Source organism: Vipera berus (genome assembly GCF_964194415.1).
Source record: "Vipera berus genome assembly, chromosome: Z".
In the NCBI taxonomy this organism is placed as follows: Eukaryota; Metazoa; Chordata; class Lepidosauria; order Squamata; family Viperidae; genus Vipera; species Vipera berus.
The window spans coordinates 95,494,524-95,518,100 of record NC_138205.1 but is presented as its reverse complement, the minus strand read 5'-3'; the positions used below and the strand labels follow the sequence as shown (position 1 = coordinate 95,518,100).

General features: G+C 37.2%; 1 protein-coding gene across 1 annotated transcript; it reads right to left on the bottom strand.

Moving 5' to 3' along the window:
* Positions 1–4,099: 4,099 nt before the first annotated feature.
* Positions 4,100–22,680, bottom strand: TMEM196 (transmembrane protein 196; the record flags this gene model as incomplete). The annotated part of the gene is made up of 6 exons (XM_081346349.1): positions 4,100–4,162; positions 4,991–5,072; positions 6,504–6,577; positions 7,476–7,730; positions 13,376–13,432; positions 22,510–22,680. 6 exons carry the CDS (start codon positions 22,678–22,680, stop codon positions 4,100–4,102), a joined length of 702 nt encoding a protein of 233 aa, XP_081202475.1.
* Between the last annotated feature and the right edge of the window lie 897 nt (positions 22,681–23,577).

Below are 23,577 nucleotides of genomic sequence, written 5' to 3'. Positions count from 1 at the left end.
GTGACTAGAATAGTAATCAACATTTTAAGTCTAATCCACACAATGAAAAATTAACTTTATAGCCTTTTTAAAATTATATAAAGTCTTTTTATCCAGCTTCTTCCAGTTTTGAGTGCTTCACAAAATTGTCAAATATCACATATTTTTTAAAATTCAGTAATCATTAAAGCATAAGAATCATGCGGGATCCTGTTGTAATCTTTCTCAATAACATCTCACAATGAGCCAACCAGGGTACCTCACATGTGTGGCCCTGCAGTTAAAGCAATGTCCATCTTGGGCAGCAAGTTTTGGGAAAGAGTAGCTATAGATGAATTATTTACTTTCTTATCCTCCTTGGTTCAGGGTTGGGAGGTGCTTGTGGGAATTTCTGACTTATATGCAAAATAAATTGCATTGCTATTACAAAGATCTTTCTATTAGTTTTATTCATTTAGATTTATGTGGGATTTTCTATCTCATATGCAAAATAATCAGATCTTCCTATTCAAAACTGTTATTAAAGCTTAAGAGTGAAACCAATTATCCAGAAAGTAGTGCCCCAAGCAGACCAGAAGGGAAATAGCTGTGCTGTTATTTGTTCTATTTTAACATCCTTGATGGGTTTTGCTTGAGTAAATACAGCAAATGAGGTCAAATTCACCATTGCTTTGTAGGCATCCCAGGGTGACAGGTATTGTACAGGTCATTCTAACAGTGGTGACTTCATGGCTGGACCTCAGGGTCAAAGTCTAGGGCTCTGGAACCAAGAATATCTCAGATGATTACTCTAAGAGGCCAGTGTCAATGTTGACTCAACCACAAGTTAACAATGATTGATGCAACACCCTTACTTCTTGATAAACCTTGAGTTAGGAGTGTGCTGGGCATATTCATCAGTATAATTTGCTAATTATAGATGTTCATATAACTATTTATGCTTAAACACATTTTTTAAATTTCTACCACAAAACAGCATCTGTACAGAGATACTACCTAAGACAATTAAGTCCAGCATTTAACATTAACTAGTTATATTCCACTTCCTTCTGATTGCCCAAATTCCAGGAGGGAGAGCTGGAAGAGTGTACAGTGTAAAGTGAAGCTGCAGAGGAATCAGTCAATTTAAAAAACAGAAATTGGAAAAGAAAATCAGACAGACAATGGCAGAAAGGAGAAAAGAAACTGAGGAACTGTGTTGAGTGAAAAAAAATTACACAAAGGACTCGATGGACTGAAGTAATTTTATTATTTTGACTAGAACTTAGTCAAAGTAGAGAAGAATCTAAATAAAAGTTAGATTAAAGGTATGAAACGTTTGTGCCATCTCTACAGTTTGCTGAATTATGTATCATTTAATTTAATTTAAATTAATTTAAATTAAATTAATATTAGCCTTAAAGTTTATAATAGCTTTAAGGAGTGACACTGAAAGTATGTAAACAAAACATTTGTGGTTTAACATAATACTTTGATTTTTTAAAAAAACTCTAAAGTGAGAGAAGGAATTTATTTGATCAAGAGTTTTAAATAAGTTATTTTCAAAATTTATTGCTCAGATTGCAAAATTCAGGTAAATGCCCAATGTAGTCAATTCCAAAAATGTATAAAAGATGTTTTTATTTGGTTGCATATGAAAAGGCATGCATCACAAAAAGCTACATATAGAAAAAGAGGCAACTTGTTCTGCAGCAAAGAGATTGCTTACTCTTTTTTTAATTAAAGCATGACCAATACGGAGAAGAAATTGCATGAGATCCATTCCTGTTTTCACTTCATGCCTTATTGATAAGAAGTGGAGAAAGTCTATAGAGGATACCAACAAATGATAAAGGCATATTTCAGTTGATACAAGTTGGAAAAACAGTAACAAGCACAGAGACCATTGAAGGGAAAATGAAAACAAGGAACTTGGTTAGTCGGTTTTCTTGCTTCCCTTTACCATCACAGTTTAGATTATACTTACCATGTCACTAAAATATGCTTAGTATTTCTAATAAAGGAGACAATAATATTATGTTTCTAGGCATGGGGAAGATACTCAATACAATTTCAACGATATACTTATGAAACACTGACATCTAAATTTAATGAAAGAGTGTCACATGAACATTATTTTTGGCAGCTTCTAATTTAGCATTTCCAAAAGTCTCTATGCTAAACCCAGATGAATTACAAAGTTCTTTGCCTACTTATCTATATTCTATGATCTTGGCAGCAATGTTTGAAAAAGTAATTTAATTATACTAAGTTTATTGTCCTTGGCCCTTATCCTGTTTCTACAAACATATACATAGTAAGATTTGTGTGTCCCCAAAAGTAACAGCTATCATGCCATTGCAATTCACAAACTGCATGTAGGACAGATCATCTTCTTTCCATAAGCAATTTCAAGTATTCCAGGTATTGTTTATAGGACAATAGTTCCCCAATGTAGCAGCAGTGATGCTTGGATAGGAAGCCTCTCCAGGAACTAAGCTGGAAAGATGACAGAACTCCATAAAACTGGATGACGTCTGACCCAACCAGCAGAAAAATGGAAGAAATCCTGGATCTTTGCAGTTTGGGGCATGGAGGCCAGGTTTGGATTCTGGAGCAATTGCCTATGAGAAATATGGAGGATTTTTCTAATTTAGAACATTATGCGGTCTCTGAAAACTGCAAAAGCATGCACATTCTCATTTGATTTTCAGAAGCTCCAGAGGCTACACAAAAATGACTTCCAGAGAATTCAGAGGCCACAACTCATCCTCAGGTGCTTCTATAACCACCAAAAATCACATGAGAATAGAGCATGTTTTGAAGAGTAGTTGTTGGGTATTGGTGGATGCTGAAGTGTCACCCAAAATGTTGTGGTGTGTCATCTTTCACAAGCATTTCATAGCTTCATAATTACAGTTGATAATTTCTCTAGTTGGCATCTTGAACAGTCTTACCATTGAGCTGACATTCAGGGTTTATATCGTCCTCCTTCTGCATATTTGTGTCAACACTGTTAGTAAGGTAAATATATCTAGTTATTTATGTAAAGACATATTTGCTTCTTATATTATTTCTTAATGCAATGTATGTGTGGATGTTAGATTTTAAAAGAAGAAAAATTATTTGAATTGTATATATTTATAAGAACATATGTACATTAAAAAGTTCCATACTTTTTTTTGAATCTGCTCTTTGTATGACTATGTGATTGATGAGTATCTCAGTGAATTATGGGAGAGAGAATAGTACTTTATAGTGCTATTAGTATTATGATTATATAATAATAATAGACTATATTATATTTATTTCTAATGCATTATACTGGTGACAAACTTTCATCTGCTAAGAGATACAAATACAGTAAAGCAACAGTAATATATGAACTGTAGTTAAATAAAGAGGGTCTGAAAGTTTTCTGAATGCTTGCCTTAAACTTGTTTGAGAATTACAACTCACCCTTGTTTCTCACTTGGATTTGTAGATCATTGTAAAAATCGTTAGGATGATTAAAAAAATAATCCCATTCCTATGTTTCATTTTATTTCACATCTTTTGTGAACAAATTAGGAAATATACCTCAAAAATTGGAAAAATGATTTTTTTTATAGCAAAGCATTCTTTGACCTCATAGCATCCTTAAAACCTCCCATTTTTCAAAACGCAGACAGCAGTGCGGAGAGCAACATGCTCACAATTCATTCATTATACTCTGCATAGAAAAGACCACACTTTCATGTCCAAATTCTTTTCATGTTGGTGTGCAATTCAGTATTTAAACCTCCTTATTTTTATAGCAGTGGGATTTTTTTCAAATCAAAATGTAATTCCTAAAAAAAATCTGAGTAAAATCTGAAAAGTCTGTTTCATATATTATCACAGCCATTAAAAATACTCAGACAAAAAAAATCAAATGTGATAATACTTATCTTCAAAATGTGCAATTATGTATCTTCAGTTAATGGGAATCAAAGCAAATCTCTGAAAGAAAATGTGACTGTGCTGTTGTTGTTTTGAAGTTGTAAAATTATTGCAAGTTAGAGCCATAATGTTTTAGGACCTTATCTCCAAGCTATTGGCTTCTGCATTTTCTCTTGAAGAAAATCCTACATATAGTTGTTCTTTAAACATTGTAAATATTTCAGTATGTTCCTCCATTATAAATTAGATGTGGTCCTCCGTTACATATGTTATCTGTCATTTCCTGCGAGAATTGAAATGGGTAGTCAAAATCAGTTATACTGCAATACACTAGCACAAATTTAAAAGTGCACCTTTGTAGCTAACATCTGGCCCACACAAACACTACTTTCAAGGATCATTTTCCATGAAAGAATGAGTCTATAAGTAAACTGATGCACAATGTGATAAATTGGGTTTAGTTGTATCATGAGGAAAGCTTTGGCCTTATTCAATCCAAAAGTCTCAGACTGCTTACAGTGGCCACTATTGAGCTAGTTATAGCTTTCATATCTATAATATGATGTGACATAGCAAACATATGAGAGATTAATGACAGCCATGCTTCAGCCAGAAAATTATAAAGTATGCACAGAGCACAATCTTTTTCACAAACTGACCTTAGCCATTCTAGCACATATACAAAATATTAAAATGAAGGCATCCTTGTTTGCCTGAAAGAGACATTCAAGTAAAATAGGCTTAATGATCTTCAAACTCATCCATCAACTGTGGCATTTATATTTCTTTTTAATCTTGGGTTACGTCTCACTTTAGCTTATATTTATATTCCATCTTCTTTTCAAAGTGATCCCAACCAGATCTAGATCTTTAATCCTTGCTGGAGTGATCCCTGTTCTGGCTGTATTACACTTGTCCACAACTGTTATTCATATACCAACGTATATTCCTAAGTAGTAGCACATGTAGAGAAATCTTTTTTTCTATGAGAAGCAGTATCTAAAATGGTTGCCATAAACTATTTTTCCTGTATGTTTATCCCATCTCCACCTTTATCTCAACCTAAGAAAATGAACCACATGTTCACTGACAAACGTGATGATAATCATACCTTGGACTCAGCTGGGATTTCCAGATAAGGTGCTAGGTAATGTTGATTGAGGCGGGGGTGTGGTGATGTAGAGACCTGTCTCCTGGGAAACAGAGTGAGATGCATAAATTCACATTCTTTAGCTTTGAAAGAATGGATGGAGGTAATGCAAGTTGGTCTCATAAAATAAATTGAGCTTTGAAAGAGAGTTCCAGATTCACCCAAGTCACTGTGTCAATATATAAACAGGGAAACATGGTGCTTGTTTACTTGAAGAGTATTAGCCTTACAAGGCAGTCCAAACTAAGAAACAAATGCCTTTTAGGTTGGTTCAGGACTATTTTATTATAACAACTATAGTAACAAAACTTTCAAGTCTGAATATGCTTCCCCCTTCCTCCCTTTATCTTTGCGTGAATTAGGAAGAGGTTACAGTATTTGAGACATTTTCCCAGGTTACTTTATTGGTCTGGGCCTGAACCATTTTTATGTAACCTTTGCGTTTTGGCAGTGGCTCTTCCTCCTATCTTCAAGACCATTCCCTTTTCCCTTTTATGATTTCCTTCTATCTAAAATATATCTGCCTCTATATGTGTATGTGTGTGTGCAAATAAATAAATAAGCTGGGTGACCTTGGACTAGTTCACAGGTCTGCAACCCGTGGCTCCGGAGCCGCATGCGGCTCTTTCAGCCATCTCCTGCGGCTCCCAGTCCTCTGCCATGTGCAGTCCCCAAAAAAACAAAAGTGGGACTAAAAAAGTTCAACCAATCAATTCAAATATGCAGGGTAGGTGCATATCTCGCCTTGGCTCCACTCTTCAGTCAAACCCTTTTCTGCGCATGGGCGCATGTATGCGCATGTGCACACATTTTTTGCGGCTCCCAGTTTTTCCTTTTGTGAGGGAACCGGTTCCGAGTGGCTCTTTCACTGTTTCAGGTTGCTGACCCCTGGACTAGTTGAACAGCAGGGACAGAGTTATATAGTCTAAGTGTAAAATGGGATAATTGAAAAAGTATAATAACTATGTAAGCAAATAACCTACTTCATAGTGGTAATTTTATAATTTTTATCTACTAGCAATCAAGCCCTAGCTTTTTTCATTGATTACTTGCCTACAGTTTATTTAATTTGTGTATTTACACCCAAATCATTATTATTACTGACCACTGAACACCAATTCTTTAACAATTTTTCCTGCTTATGAAATTGTTATAGCAATTATGTGTGCAAAGTGTATGAAGCTAAGACAAATGGGTTGATTAGAAAAGTAATATATGTAGAGAGTATACAGTAAATATATGTGTTTGCATATGTATAAACAAGCTATTTGTATATTCAATATATTGAGTGACACGCCACCAACTCCAGCATTTTTCTAAATGATTTTAATAAAGTCTTTCCTATAATATGGATGAAGATTTCTGGGAATCTAAGTTAAGAATTTTCTTAAAAAGCTCAAGGTAAGATTGGTTTATGCATTTCTCTCAAAAGCAACATTTCTAATTCATCACAATTCCCTAGAATTCAGCATACCTTGGAGGTAACTCTGGTGTTGGGGGTATCACTGGGCAGCTGGGCAGTTCGATTATTTCAATACCCCTTAATCTCTAATACAAAATAAATTATAAATAAAGCACAATCATTTGCATATGTTTTGGTGCATATCAGTATTAGACAAAGTTGTATTTCCTGTTCAACACAATACTTTCCAGCTTCCAAATTAACATGCCAAGAAAAAAAGGCTTGGATAAAATCTTTCCTGAGTAAGATAAGGATGGGTAGTACACAATCTGCACACAGCCTCAGACATTCTTCAGATAATTTTTCTGAGATTCAGCAGCAAAATGTAGGTATTTAGTAATTTGAATGTTTCAGTTCTTATACAGACACTACTTTCTAATAAAAACATGAGAAAAAATAAGTTTCTGAAATATCTGCTGAGCTTAACAGTTGCAAAATTTGGTACCACCTTATTTTTTTTTTACAAAATTGCTTTTTATTCTTAGCTATACTAAAGATAGATTACCCAATCCTGCCCCAAAGACTAATCAGGAGACACATAATCATTTGCTCTCCCATCAGCAATCTAAAGTGGTACAATCCAATGATATGTTCATTGTATGTAGCTGCAGATTGCGTTGCTTGTCCACCTACATGATCTTAATCTTTGGTAAGACCCAGCTGTAGTATAAAATATATTTTCATGCAGGAAGTGAAACAGATATACAATTATGCAGCTATTAGCTTATTTAGGCCAAGGAGCTCTATATTTAGTGCAAAGCACTATAGTTATACAAGGAAGCTATGTAGTTAGTGGATGCATTTTATTGAAATGAGTACTGGAAAAGCTAGAATATCTAAACATGACTTTTTAAATTGTAATATAGTTGATACTACCAGTGACTTACAAATTGATCAGAGAATTTTCTTGTATAGTTGACTGTATATATTAGGAAAAAATATAAAATAACCCAGCATAACAAATAAAAAAGCATGCCAACTTACTTTTTCAGCCATTTCGTGAGAATGATGTAATGAATGTTCTCTTTCTGAAAACATTCTTCTTTGTTCATAGCTGGCTAGTCGGCAAGTAAGCCATGAAGAAAGAGTACAGCCACCAATTCCAATGCATGCAAGAGACATGGAGGTAAGGTGCAAAGGATAGAGAGCTGAGGATTTCTTTGTTAGAGCTCGAAGAAACTGAAAGTTTAATATTCCTCCAATTAGCCCACAGATACAGCAAGCAGAGAAAAGTATCATCTGATAGGAAACAAAAATACACATTACTGTGAGATGATAAGATGGAGAAAGCAACTGAGTTACATATTCATTTGAACTCCACCACACCCCAAAAAAAATCAAACATGTTGATAAAAATACATTTGAACAATGAGAGTAGTAGCTGTAAACTTTTCAATGTCTACTCTACTTTACTTCAGTTTACTATATTTCTTTTGTTTAAAATTGAGTGTCACCATTTTAACACTGGCCTAAGAAATATGGATTGATTAAAACATGCCCTTCTCATTATGGCAAATATGTATGTATGTATGTATGTATGTATGTATGTATATTTTCTATTCTGAGCTACCTGAAAAGGAAGAAGATAAGAAAAGTGAAAGTGTGGCATATATATAAAATCTGGCTTCTTCTACCACTTCGTGTCTTTAATGATTGCTTAAATTTTATTAGTAGCATTGGCTGGCCATATGGAACTGTAATGATTAAATATGGATTAATCAGAGAAGCTGAATAAATCTACTACTATTAGATGCTTGCTAAAATCTCTTTGTAATATTTGGGCTTTGTTCTACTAAAGTGTATCATGTGGGTTTGATTGCTGGAAGGTTGCTTAAGCAGGGAAGCTGGCTAAGGGCTCCCAGCTCCTCAGACAGCCCGTCTCCAGTGCCACCATTGGCTGCTTCTAGGGCAGCAATAGGTTGGGACGCGGTGGCTCAGTGGGTTAGGACGCTCAGCTTGTCGATCGGAAGGTCGGCAGTTTGGCGGGTCGAATCCCGAGTGCCGCGTAGCAGAGTGAGCGCCTGTTACTCGTCCCAGCTTCTGCCCACCTAGCAGTTCGAAAGCACGTAAAAATGCAAGTAGAAAAATAGGGACCACTACGGTGGGAAGGTAACAGCGTTCCGTGCGCCTTTGGCGTCTAGTCATGCCGGCCACATGACCACGGAGATGTCCTCGGACAAGCGCTGGCTCTTCGGCTATGAAACGGAGATGAGCACCGGCCCCTAGAGTCGGAAACGACTAGCACACATGTGCGGGGGAACCTTTACCTTTACCTTTACCTTTACCTTTACAGTGGGAAGGTAACAGCGTTCCATGCACCTTTGGCGTCTAGTCATGCCGGCCACATGACCACGGAGATGTCCTCGGACAAGCGCTGGCTCTTCGGCTATGAAACGGAGATGAGCACCGGCCCCTAGAGTCGGAAACGACTAGCACGCATGTGCGGGGGAACCTTTACTTTTACCTTTACCTTTAAACCTATTGGCCACCACCTAGAGGCTTGGGTATAAATAGCTACATTCGCAGTCCTGTTCCCCAGTTTGGTTCCTGCAAGCAAATAAAGAATGTTTCTGACTGAACTCACTCGTCTTGTCTCTTTGCTCAAGCAAAGAACCCAGTATACAACACTGGCAACGAAGGTAGGATCCTGCTTCTCCAACAGAGCTGAGAGTCACTAAGGGAGAGGCCGGAATGCGCCTGGCAGGAAAGCAATTTCCCCCCCCTCTATGGTCGGCCTAGCACAGCCACGCTAGTAACCTCATGCCCAGAGGATCAGTCCCTGGGCATTCGGAAGAGCAGGATAAGAAGACGACGAGCCACAGCTGCGAAGACCAACCGAGATGGGGAAGGTCGGAAAGCTGGAAGAATTTGACATAGCTCACCCGGAAAGATGGTCTTCGTACCTATCCAGGGTCGAGAACTACCTCTGCACCAATCAAGTCACCAAGGATGGCCTGAAGGCCGCTACACTCCTGTGTGTTTGCGGCCCAGCCATGTTCGACATCATGGAGAACTTGTTTGCACTGATGCCATTGAAGTCCGTAATGTTCACGGACTTGAAGAAATGGCTCGGCAACCATTTCCAGCCCAAGCCGTTGGTAATTGCTTGGTACCATGCATTCGAACAGAGGGTTCAACAGCAGGGTGAAACAGCATCTGAATTCATCGCAGCTTTGAGGTAGGCTGCATGCCTGTGCCAGTTCTCTGACATAGAAGAGAGGCTCTGGGACTGACTCGTCTGCAGCCTCCGGAATTGAGAGCTGCAACAAAAATTCATCGCCAAAGAGACTCTGTCATTTCCAGATGCACTGAAAGAGATCATGGCGGACAAAGCCACCAGCGGGGCCGTACGAGCCATGCGGCCCACCAAAACAGCACAGCATGAGACCATCCACCATGAGGATACCAAACACGCTGAAGACTCCGACGACAACACAGAAGTTGACAAGCTCCAAAGGCTCGATGACCAACAATGTCGCAGTGACAAGCAACAAGGGACTACTTACAAGGCAGATCCCTTCATTAGGTGCCCAGGGTGTGGTGGCCATCACCAACACATGGACTGTAGGTTCTGGATAGCCACGTGCCAGGCCTGCAAAAAGACTGGCCATGTCGCATCCATCTGCAGAGGGCACCAGAGGGACCAGCAATCAAATCACCAATCGGACATTCCAATCAGGAGAGGTACCGGGGCCCTGGGGCAGTTTAGTGTAGGGTTTTGCTCCAGCCGCAGAAGCATTTGCCACACCGGAGCTCGCCACCCCATTAAGCCAAAGTTTCGGCTTCAGGTTGAGGTGCAAGGGGTCCCTTGCAAGATGGAGCTGGACATGGGCTCAGCCGTGTCCATTATATCACTTGAGACATTTAACTTCATCTGCAATCACAGCAGAATGCCAGAGTCGCAGTCAAGGGCGAGGCCACACTGGTGGTCAAATTTAAGGGGTTTTCTGGGCACCTGGACGTTGTTGTAGTAGAGGTTCAGTGAACGAGCCTGATAGGGCTCGATTGGTTGATGCATTAGGCATCCAGGTAACCAGTATTAACCAGACGCAAGTCACAAGTCCAGTGACAGTATGCGAGGAGTTCACAGATGTGTTTGACTTAGGTCTAGGGACTTACACGGGCCCATTTAAACTAGATCCTACTGTAATGCCGGTTAGGATTAAACCTCATAGAGTGCCATTTGCTCTTAAACACAAGATAGACGCTGAATTAGATAAGCTTGTAGAACAGGAGGTACTACAGTCCGTAGATGGGGGTGAATGAGAAACCCCAATCATCACACCACTAAAAGCCAACAGAGAGGTCAGAATTTGCACTGATTACAAGTGCACAATTAATCGTGCACTCAAACAGCATGCGTACCCAGTGCCAATAGTGAGCCACATCCTGGCATCTCTGCAAGGGGGTACAATTTTCACAAAGTTAGATTTGGCTCAGGCCTACCAACAGCTTCCTGTGGACGAGGCCACAGCCATGGCACAGACTATTGTAACCCACAGAGGGGCATTTAAAGTAAAACGCCTGCAATTCAGGGTTAGTGTAGCCCCTGGCATTTTTCAAGGCACAATGGAGCACATGCTCAAGGGCATTCCGGGGGTTTGCCCCTATTTCGATGATATACTCATCACTGGTGAGTCCACTGAGGTGCTTGCAAGGAGGCTCAGAGCCGTCCTTCAATAGCTGTGCGAAATGGGCCTTAAACTTAAGAAAAACAAGTGTAGCATTGGAGTCCCTTCAACTGAGTTCTTGGGTTTCCATATCGATGCCGATGGCATCCACCTTGCTGAGTTGAAATTGAAAGCCATTCAGATGGCACTCTCATACGAAGTGGTCCTAGATGGCGAGCGAGTCATTTGCCCCCATATTGATCAGCTGAGGAACTGGTTTCCAGAATGCTCACAAAATGAGGACTTCATCCCAGGTCCAATCAATGGACCTCAAACTGGCAGCCAGGCCGAACAATTCACATGCTTTGAGGACCCTAGCAGTCAGAGCAATGGGGAGGTGTTCATAGTGGGGCAAAGCCCAGGAGATCAACATGGGTCCCCTGATGGGGAAAGTCAACCCGAACAATACACCCACTGTGCTAACTCTGTGCAACCAATAGACTCTGGGGTGGGCCAACCTGGAAGGGCCAGCCAGAGAAATCCAAGTCAGCCAGACTCTCTTGGACTCAGGGACCCTGGTCTACCCAGCCAGGTGGGCAAGCTGGTAGACCGGGTTCTGCCGGGATCTCCCAGGTGATCTACAAGGGTTTGCAAGCCTCCTGCATACTTACAGGATTTTGTCCTTAAATAATTGTGCTTTAATGTTGTGTTGTCACTGAATGGCTGATAGTCAGGAAAGCCTCTGTATTAGCGAGATATGGAACAATGTGTACTCATGCATACCACTATTTTGTATTCTTGTAAAACTCTGTAATTGCTGTAATTATTTCTTTTGTTGCTATAATGTGTGTACATTCTAGGGGGGAGGGGTGTAATGTATTGGGCTTTGTTCTACTAAAGTGTATCACGTGGGTTTGATTGCTGGAAGGTTGCTTAAGCAGGGAAGCTGGCTAATGGCTCCCAGCTCCTCAGACAATCCGTCTCCAGCGCCGCCATTGGCTGCTTCTAGGGCAGCAATAGGTTGCTTTAAACCTATTGGATACCACCTAGAGGCTTGGGTATAAATAGCTGCATTCGCAGCCCTGTTCCCCAGTTCAGTTCCTGCAAGCAAATAAAGAATGTTTCTGACTGAACTCACTCGCCTTGTCTCTTTGCTCAAGCAAAGAACCCGGTATACAACACTCTTACTTAGGCCTTCATTAACAACCCTTTTGAAAGATCTGCTGTTTTATTAGCCAGCAGTGGAAACCGGCAGGGTGCTGAATAAGGGACAAAGGAGGGCACAAATCCCCTTTTGTACCTCTCCCCCAATTAACATCAATATTGAATTATTGTGTTTCTTTCCTATATACTGTTTATGTCCAATTTCAACTACAATGTAGTTGCCATGAGTATATAATATACAGGTAAAAAGGTAAAGGTAAAGGTTCCCCCGCACATGCATGCTAGTCATTTCCGACTCTAGGGGGCGGTGCTCATCTCCGTTTCAAAGCCGAAGAGCCAGCGTTTGTCCGAGGATGTCTCCGTGGTCATGTGGCCGGCATGCTTTAGTGACCACTTGAAGTTATGATGGGCCTCCACAGAGCTACATGACCTGTTTTAGAAGTTCCATTGTGACCTCAGTCATCTGATGGTATTTTGAGCACTTGGCAATTGGCTCATATTTATGGCTGTTTGCAACACCCCACAATCAAAGCTTTTTTTTTAATGCTTTCTGGAGTTTACTTCCATTTTTCAGCAAAAAAAAACACAAAACCATGGGGGAAAACAGGCTCACTTAATGATTGCTATGTTCATTTAATGACTACCACATTTTTTTAATGGCCACTGCAAAAAAAAAAAATCAGCTGCAGTCATGTAGTGATCCATTTAATTTAAGACTATAAATCCATGCTCAGTTTCTGTTGTAATTAGAGGACTACCTGTAAGCACTTTTACTTACTCAGAAAATTCCACAGCCTCAATGTCCATCTTTGCCCCTGAGAAATTTATAAGATATCTGAGTATCTTACAGTTGAGAAACACTAAACGATTCAGTCCAGGGTTTGCTATCAATTCAAAGCTGAAACAACGTCAAGAACAGTATAGACTGAGTACTTTGTTTTATCTAATATATATAACTACTGCACCCATTTCATTAGATGACATATCTAATTTCTGTGTGAATTCTTTTTGAGTCTCATGGCAGAAATGAAGAAATATTATAGAGTCCAAGATATGTATAGCTTACATTTCACTTACGAATACTTATGAAAAGTTTAGTAAAACACTTACAATAAGTCCTGACTTTTTTTTGGCACAGAATATTCCACATACTCCACAAAGCAAAAACTGAAAGGGAAAGAAAGGCATATTTGATATTTTTATGGTCTAGGACAAGAGCTGAGGCATTGCTATATTTTAAGTACATAAATAGTTACAGAATATCCTTATTCCAACCGAGTAATATAAAGATTATAATTTCTCTCTGTCGAGATTCAATTTATCCAAACCACTGTATATTTAGTGGTATTATTTCTAATGTTATTTTCAAGTTCAAATATTGCATGCTTGTGAGCAGGATCTCTCTTAACTATATGCTACGGTATGTATAGTAGGTATATTATCCAGAATTTGTTTTTTATTTCTGTAAAATAATTTGCAACCCTTCTTGATTATTATTAAAACACTAATGTAATGCACTCTTTTCTCTTATCAATTAAAACTTAGCCAAATAATCTAGTATTAAGAATATGCAACAAAGCAAAGCAAACACAAGAAGGTAGGAGTGTCTGCAGGATATAATCAAAAGTCAAGAGATGCAATCAAAGTTCCAAACAAAATTTGATTAATAGTTATTCATTCCTCAAAAAAAAATATCACGGAGTTTAGGGGATTTCTGAAATTGTACAACATGGCTGAGGAATCTCTTTAAATCTTGTTTAAACTTTTTTTTAAAAAAGCTATATCCCAAAATAATTATGCTAAAGTATGTGGTAAATTAAAGCAGATTTTTGAGAATACGCACATGCCAATACTTAAGTAAATGAACATAAATATCCACTCTTTGGCAGCTCATGAATATATTTAAAAATATCTATTTTTATTCCTGTCTTTCCAACAAAATATAGTTTGTTGTGTTGGCAAATTTCATTCATCCCAGCCTCTTTTTGATAATTATCTGTTTAGTTTTTACATATTTCAGCTACATTCATGGATGCTAGTCAGCAATTCACAGCATTCACAGCAATTCATTAAGCAACACTATAATTTATTAATATAAATTATTTGACAATGAAATAAAGGTGTATAGTGGAATGCATTATTAATTCTGGCTTATTGATAAATGTTTGAAGACTACTCTCAATCACATGATCTGTTATGATCTACTAAACATGATAATTGTTATTCTCATATGGCCCTGAAAAAAAATGTTTCATGACAAATTCTCTTTCTCCTATGTTTGAAAGTTTGTATGTATATACATAATTTATATATCTCACTGAAAAATATCTAAATAAAAATACTATTGTCTTGGCTTTTGCTTCCAAATGTTAAATATCCTAGCTCTTGTCTTGTTGATGAATTTAAGAAATGTATTCACAATTAATTATCAGGTGAATTTAAATCCAGTGGGATGTGTACATTTTAAATCTGAACAGTTGTATAATATTTTATATAGGTTCTGGAAATATTCCAAGCGTAAAACTACTCATTTTATGTTAAAAACCCTATTTCTTTTGAAATAGAGCTGCTTAAATTTTAAAGCACTTCCAGATTGATTTTTAAAAAATTCAGACAAAAACCATATATTTTGAGCTCGAATACTGTGATCTCAAATAAACTTTAGTATTGTGCCATCTTTATGGAACATGAAAAAACTGTAACAATAATATAGCATGGATTGGTCATTTCATTTATTATATGGAGTTGACTACTAACACCATGAAACATTACTCCTTAGTTACATTCAAAAATGTTGAAATGACATAGAATCTAAGTCCATGTCTGCCTGACCTTTTTCCCCATGAATTTTCCCATCAGTACAACTTAGAGGCTGTTGATGATAATGATATCACAATTAAAATTTCACCTGTAGTGTATGAAATTTGCCCTATCAAATACTGTAAAAGAATCCCACTCTCTAAAGTTGAAATTCTAGTTTTGGGGAGAAGAGGTGTTACAAAGTGAGACTCTTACCAAGAAAGAACTGCTGTCCTCCATCGAATATCTCTTGGATAGTGGGTGAATACAGTGACACCCAGGCATGCATACACACACAGAGACACACACAGAGACACACACATTGCTGAAATGTATTGAGTGTATATATTGAATCTTTAAGTCAGTATTGACTCCTGGTAATTTCCTGGCTGGGCAGATTCTACCTGGTGCCACAGATTGTGCCACATATAATGAGCATCTGGACTTTTATGTAACTATTATCTCTTTGAATTAGTCCCAAAACCCTAACAGTAATTAGTGTTATCCCTCAATACAGATGTTAATTTGCTAAACCAGCATACAACTACATTCTTAGCCATTTATAACTTCCAAGTCAACTTCAAGGCTGTGCTATGTCTTCCTACTCTGTGTCATTTCTCTCGTTTCTCCCAACTTTTGTTCCTAGCATTCTTCCTAGTAGGCTTCAAGGAGTCTTTTTGTCTATCTGGGAGCAACTTCAGCAGAATGACGTTAAGTCACCCCTTCTACCCACCTTTACTCATATGCACTTTGAATCCCAGTTTCCATGTGCTGTTACTTCAGAAAGCTAGGACTTTTTTTTTCATTCATCAGAATGAGTACTAATATAAAAAAATGGCATGGTACCAAATAATTTAAAGAAAATGATACAGAAAATAGAACAATTGTTTTAATCATGAGATGCATAGTTTAAAGATGGAGATTTAAATTTTAAGATGGAGATTGCAGACTAAATGCATTAATCAGTAAAGGGTGTTGCAACCAGGTATACAGATATGCATTTAATTGTGAGTTTGAAAAAAAATACTGAATCTTAATGTGAGAGTCAACATAAGAATGGAAATCCAAGATCTCTTCTAAATATAATTACAGAATCATAGACTTTGAGGAAATAATTTGGCTATTAGGTGCCATCCCCTTCTCAGTACATGAATCCAAATTAAAGAACTTCCAATAGGTAGCAAGTTAAATTTATATATGAGTACATTCAGTGAAAAATAAAAGACCATGGTTTCTCTGAACATTTGGTTCTTTTTCTAAATTGCTGTTACTGTTGTTTTTCAACATTCAATCAGAAATTACTTTTCTGTGGGTTAAATACATTATAACATGTCCTACACTCTGGGCTGCCAGAGAACAGTTTATTTATTTATTTGTTTCGATTTATATACCGCCCTTTTCCCGAAGGACTCCGGGCGGTTTACAGGGCAAATTAAAACAGTGCAATGTACAAATTAAAATAAAATAAAATTAATAGCCCCAAAACAGTTTAAAATTTAAAATTAAAACCTTAAAACCCCTCAGTCCAGGCCGGCTAAGTCAAATAGCCAGGTTTCTCGATGTTCTTCTCCTTTCAAATATTTGAAGTCTATATCATAACCTATCTCTGGTCTTCTCTGGTGTAAACAAACCCAAGTCTTTTAATAAATCTCATTACTACTCCCTGATCATCTTCTTTCCCCTCTCTTAATCTAAACCATTCTTAAAGGATAGGAATAGGATCCAGAACTGAACACAATATTCAGGCATCAGCTCATCAGCATAATGGGAACCTCACTTCCTTTCAAAACTTTGTTCTGTTGATGCAATCTAAAATTACATTTGTTTTTGGCAGCCACATCAAACTGCTGACTCATATTCAGTTTGTAATCAGCCACTATTCCAGTATCTTTTCCATAAATATTCTTAAGAAGCTAGGAATCCCACATCCTGTACTGAAGGTCAGCCCTAATTAAATAAAACAAAGAATAGCATACATAAAACAGCTTCCAAACCTACAAAGTAATTACAGTATCTATATTAAACTAGAAAATTGTCCTATAGAGCCTAAGAATTTATGTGTGGAAAATTAAATACAAGAAAAATAAACATATTTAACTAGGATTATGTCATAAGTTCATTTCTAGTTGGCTGTTGCAGTTCAGGCATGTTTAGCAAAAGTATTCTTTATTTTTTATTAATCTTTGTTTCAGGGTGGGTATGTTGTGATCTTAACAGTGAATGTCTCAGTATTACACACACTCTGGTGATTGGTTGTGCTGTTTCTATGGAGAAGTAACTCTTTGTCTGGTGGTTTCAAAAATTTAGAAGTATTTGTATTCCACTCAAGAGACCAATTATGGATCACATTGTATGGCTACAACAAGAAAATAAGGTATTTAGAAGCAAAGAGCAAAGATGATAACATTCCCAAATACCTGAGAGTTCCATATTTTGATATTTATGTGAGAGAGCAGGGACTGATAATGCTTTTCGTATAGATTTGATTAATGGAATGATTGATCTTAATTGCCTTACGATTAAATTCTTTTTTCTATAAACCATTAGAATCATCTTAAAGTTGGGCTTTATAAAATTAGTTGTCTAAGTGTTTTCTAAGATAATAAACCTCTCTTTCCCTCTCCTTGATATATTAATAATCAGAAGAGTTCCACAAAACTAAAGAAATGCTTCATTTAGTTGATTTATGCAAAGTTTCTCCTTGAAGCTTCTCCACAAAACATTGTTTCCTCCCCACCCCCGAAAACTATTGTGAATTATTAGGCCTCATCTGGAAACCCCAATCACCTTATTCAACATTTCCAACTATTTCTTTGCAACACATGAGCAGAAACCTCTTTTTGCTACTACAGCTGCTGCATGTCAGAACTCCTATAGACAGATCATGTCATCTTCACATCCTGAGGTGAATCACATTGCTTGTGCAGTGCAAAATGCTTTATCGAAGCACAAGAATTTACAGTATCCTGCATATCTTATAATAACTGAATATTTGGAATTCAATTTCAAAATAAATGTAAACATATACTATAATATATAATATAGTTAGATATATTTTGAGATATTAGATTGTTCTGACTCATAATCTCCATAAATTTATCTGAATTTGATCTTTTAGTGCAATATCCAGAATTCATTTTAATGGAGTTTTGTTCAATCTTTTAAGACAGCAGAAAATTTATACTCTAATAGATATAATTAAAAATCATCTGAGAAATACATAATGGAATGCAAGTAGCAAATACCAAATTCTTCATTTAAGAAAAGGAAAACAAATGTACAGGTATAGAATGGGGTAAACCTGGCCTCCAATAATGTTTGAAGAAAACATCTCAGAGGAGTTGATATAAATTGAGTATGAGTCAGCAATGTGTCAAGGCTGCCAAAATGCAAATGGAAGTGTAGGCTGTGTCAACAAAAGAAGAGTTTCCAAACCACAGGAAATCATTATTTCATTCTATTCTGCTCTGCTAAAACTCCTAAATGGTGTTTCAAGGACCATATCAAACTGAAGAAAGTTCCTACACAGGCAATAAAGAAGTTCAAATGATCTAATTCCTATGAAAGGAAATGGAAGGAACCAACATGTATATTTTGAGAGGACTGAGAGAGGAGTCTTCAAATATCTAAAAAGAAACCACACAGAGAAAATAATCTAGCCTTGTTTCAGTCCACAGTAGAGGACATAATTAGTGAAGACAACTTACAGAAAGGAAAGGCAGTTGTAAACTTTATTATAAATTCTTTATAATAAAGCAATTCTGAAAAGTTTCTTGGGATTTCCTTCATTGAATATGTTCAAACACAGGTTGATTGTGGATGCTTTAGTTTGGATTCCAGCAGTGAGCGGTTGTACCCAAAAATGTAATGTCCTTTTCAATTTTATGATTCTTTACACATGTAAAGAAACCTTTATACTCATGGGCAATGGCTCCTATCTGACAATACAGAATATATTTTGACATAATACTTATGAACATTATGTGGTTCAATTATCACAATATACAAACATATAAATAAATATGATTCTATTTATTGATAACAAAACCCTTGGTTCTTTTGCTTTTAGAATTAAGATTTCTAAACAGTCGAGTTATATCCCTATTGTCAGAGATTGTTCTATCCAGTAGTTTGAATATTTGTAGTCTAATAAGTTATCCACATTTGTTAAGACTTTGTATGCCATTAGTTTTTGTGCATAATTAAACAGTTTCATTAATTTCTATTTAAGAATATTAATTATTTGAAAAATAGTTCTTCAGAACTGAGATATCAAAATTAATTAATGAAGGGTTTGAAAACATCAGTATAACACTGAGAATTGGAATACCTTCATGCTATATGGTTGCTTTTGTCTATCCTGTTGCTATTATTGCTAAAAATCATCTTTATAATAGTAAGTAAGGACCATGCTTGGTGTGCTGTGGTCCATGGTTTGTGACATGACTTAGTGACTGAACAACAAGGACCATGCTAAAAAAAACCCTCTCTTTCCACCTTGATTTATCTCTCTTTGTCATTTCTGAAATATTTCTTTAATTCACATTTAGTGAAGTGGATTTAGATTTCATGTTAACAATTCTAAAGTGAGCCCTTTAACATTTACAGGCTGTCTTCGTTTATTAAATTGTTATTTAGTATTTTATAATTCTCTTCTGGGTCTTTGGATTATATCACATGGAGTTTGCTAAAGCAATTTGTAAGACTTGGTAAGGAAGATGTAATGCAGATAAATAAGAAAACATTTAATATGATAGTTTCAGAGGATCGTTGTAGTTTGTAAGGCAGTACATGAAATTGAGATATGGATTATTTTCATCTATGTAAAATAGGGTATTCAGAGTTAAGGTTTCCATAGTAACCTTCCCACTAGCCCCTTAGGTGTGAAACTGGGCTTCCATCTAGCTGTAGCTATTTGAAAACTGAAGTGGGTCAAAGGTCTTTGCATTTTCATGTTATGTTATTTTTAGAAAATGAGTGGATGCAAATTAACTTTGCCATAATACTGATGCCTCAGAAGTTACTCATTTTTGGATTTTTGCTTCATCCTACTTTTGTTACCTGAGTCTATCATAGTTGAAATCCTAGCACTGGCTATCAAGCCTATTATTTGAATCAAGCTTTGACCAATCAGATTAATGAACTAAATTCCTAGACTATAGACAGTGGATTAAGATCAGAATTGCCTATTGTTTGAACCTAGTCATTTCTGTTTACAAATTAGGGGTTATGGCTTAGTATATTATATGAAATCATAATATAAGGATGCCTTACACGTGAAATTATAAAAACTAAATTACAAGTTACAGTGTAATATGAAGCTAGTTATAAAATCATTGGCTTTATACTAGGATCACAAAAAGTCAGACTAATGATTTGATTCTCACTAGCCATTAATATGAATGAGTTACATTAACCAGTCTTTTGGAAGCCAGAGATTAGGGGACATCTAATTATGTAAACAAGTTCAGCATCCTTTCTTGTCCCAAGCAACTATTGGAGTTTTACCTCTGCAGCAATGCTAAGAACACTTTAGTACAATATAGACAGTGGCAATTTCCTAAACTCCTTGAAAATGACAGTTTAGAAGATAAAAGCTGGAGATCCATAAGAACACCAGCTTTGGTGAAAATGCTAAATTTACAGGCCATCCCTTATTAAGAATACAGTATTCATAGAGAAGGATATATACAGGTCATTAACAAAAAACCATTTTGCAGTGGAAATGAATATGGTTTAACAATACACATGCTGCTCATATATGAGACACACAATTCTGAACACATGTGTATGCATAGAATAAATGTAGAGAGGAAAAAAAGTGGAATATCTTTCTTAAACTATACAGTAGAATAATAGATGCAGGACTAAATCTAAAACCTACAAATTCAAAAGAACAGTATTAATAGGACAATATTAATTTGTGCCCAAAGTGGGGAAACTTAAAAAAGTAAAAAGGGTGGGATTGGTACAAACCCAACAGTCACCTTGCATGTGGCCTGAACACTTCCCAGTATAGCTGCACAAAAATACTTGATACAATCTAAAAATATGAAGATGTGAGTCCTAGTGATCACAACTATCTTTAGATACTTTTATTGCTCCACAAAATTAATCTGTATGTTACTATTTTCCATTATTATAAGCATCACTAATTGTATGGAGGTATACAAAAGTGCACATTTAAATAAAACAAAACTACACAGAAATTTTCAGTTTAAAATAAGAGAATATATGCACCCATAAACATTGCTGCATTATTTTTCATTCTATCAAAGAAGTAGAAATTTAACAAATAAATTTGCATTTATTTCCATTTTGGTTGACTTTAAAAAAACAGTTCAGATTATGAAACCATCATATCTCTTTTTATTTTGTTCTAGCAAATTAAAACTACAATTGTGAATTTCATGTTATGATTTACAGGAAATAGAACTGGGAAGTAAATTCTTCAATCAGCTTATCCCTCCCCTTCCAGATAAAAGTTCCACTGAAGTTTCAATGAGAATGTTTAATGATTATTGCCATCACTGTTACTTTAAGCAGTACTGAGCACTATCTAGAAAATTAAACATATTTAAATCTTACTTTATCCACATGGTTTTTAGTATTTTAGTAATTGAGTACTAAATTAAATTTAAATCATCAGTAATATCTATGGAAATTTAATATTCTTTGCTTATACTGAGATAAAAACCATTGGAATATATAGATTACTTTACTCCTTACGGAAGGAATTTAAGACCATGGTTACCAAAGATTAAGCTGTAAGGGTTCAGCTCATGAAACTGAATACAATGAAACTGAATACAATGTAAACATCAGCATTTTATTTGCTTTTCTTATCAAGAAATCGATCAACAATATAAGATGCCAGAATGAAAAATGAATTCTCCCAAATGTAAAGTTGCCTGTTGAATTGCTAGTGAAACCTTAAGTAGAAGATATAGGAGTTCTGCCCCAGCACAAGCATATAATGCAATGCTTCAAAACTCTCAGATCTTCCAGTTTTTCAAAAATGTATACTTTTCACATAGGCGTTTATTTACACTAACGTGAAACTGTTAGATGTTTGAAACAGGGTTATCTTATTCTGTCAGCATAGAGTGTGCTTGGAGAGAGCAGAGTTTGGCATCCCCAATTTTCTGGCCCTGCAGTATGTGGGCCCCAGTGTTCTGTGGCTTTGAAGAGAGGGGACAATAGCTTTCTGTTGGCTTACTCAAATAAAGTTCAGGTTTTGTTCTAAAATGCACCAAAGGAATTAGAGATGCAGCTTCTACACTTGGATCATGCAGGTCAAAACCACACAAAGCATGCAAGCTAAAAAAAAAAAAAGCAAGGGAGAGGAAAGAAAGAAGAGCTGCACAAAACAAGGAGGATTCGAGACCAGACTGCAAATTAGCATTCACCATCAAGAGTTAAAGAGAGTGAAATAGCTAACGTACACACACCCCGCTCCATACCGGAGAAGAGTCTCCCAGCTGAGTTGAACGCTCAGAACCAGCAAGGACGAGGCTGAAGCTGACTGCCCCCACGGCCACGCTAGAGACTCCCAGTCCTATCTCCAGCATGGATAGCACCAGGAGGCTCCCGATGATCTGGCTGCTGGTACACATCCTCTCTCGGTCATCATTCCTACCAGTTCAGCTACTAAAACCAGACATTCGCCTTCTCTGAGGTGGGGAGACAAGGAATGCTCTCCCCCCACCTCCGCTGAAACTTTTCTTTGTTCTTTAGCAGCCAGAGATATCCACAGTCCACAAGGCCACGCGCCCCAGGACAGGGCGTGCTTTTCGTCTCAGTTGGAGATCCAATAAAGGAGGTTCTTTGCTTTGCGGTACCGACTTGGACGCTTGATGCGCGTGGTCTAGATGATGTATGCAGCAGCCTGCATCTGGACGTATTCCACGCACCACCACCTTTTTTTTTCGTCCCGGGAAGAGAGCGGAGACGGGAAAACGAAGCAGTGCTGCTGCTTCGCAGATTCAAGGCTAATGAGGGCTCCGTGGGGAGCTGTCCGCGGTACTGATCCCTCCTTCTCGAGCTTTCGCAATGAGCGTCCTCTTCAGGCCCTTGTGATTACAGGGATCTTTCAAGCTCGATCTCTTGAATGCACGTGTACTTTTTTTTCCCTGCTGACGTCCTAATAAAGTCACGTTTTTATGATATGGCTAATCATATAAATAGGTTACATGAATGAATGAGTGAGTGAGTGAGTGAGTGAGTGAATGAACGAATAATAAGCAAGCAAGCTCTGGCAGATGCAGATTAAATTCAGCACCAGTTCTCTTTAGCACACACAAAAGAGAGATAGGGAGAGATGTCAACCTTGTTTGATCACCTCCTGCTTTGTTCTCATTGGAATGACCTCGCAAAGAGTTGACTGTAGGGAGGAAAGATTGAAATAGAAAGTCCAGCCCCTAGAAGAGTTAGGCACCACAAAGATGTACACAGCAATCCCATCACAGGCACAAGAAATGTGTGAAGCAACCCTAGTTCAAGCATGTGCATTT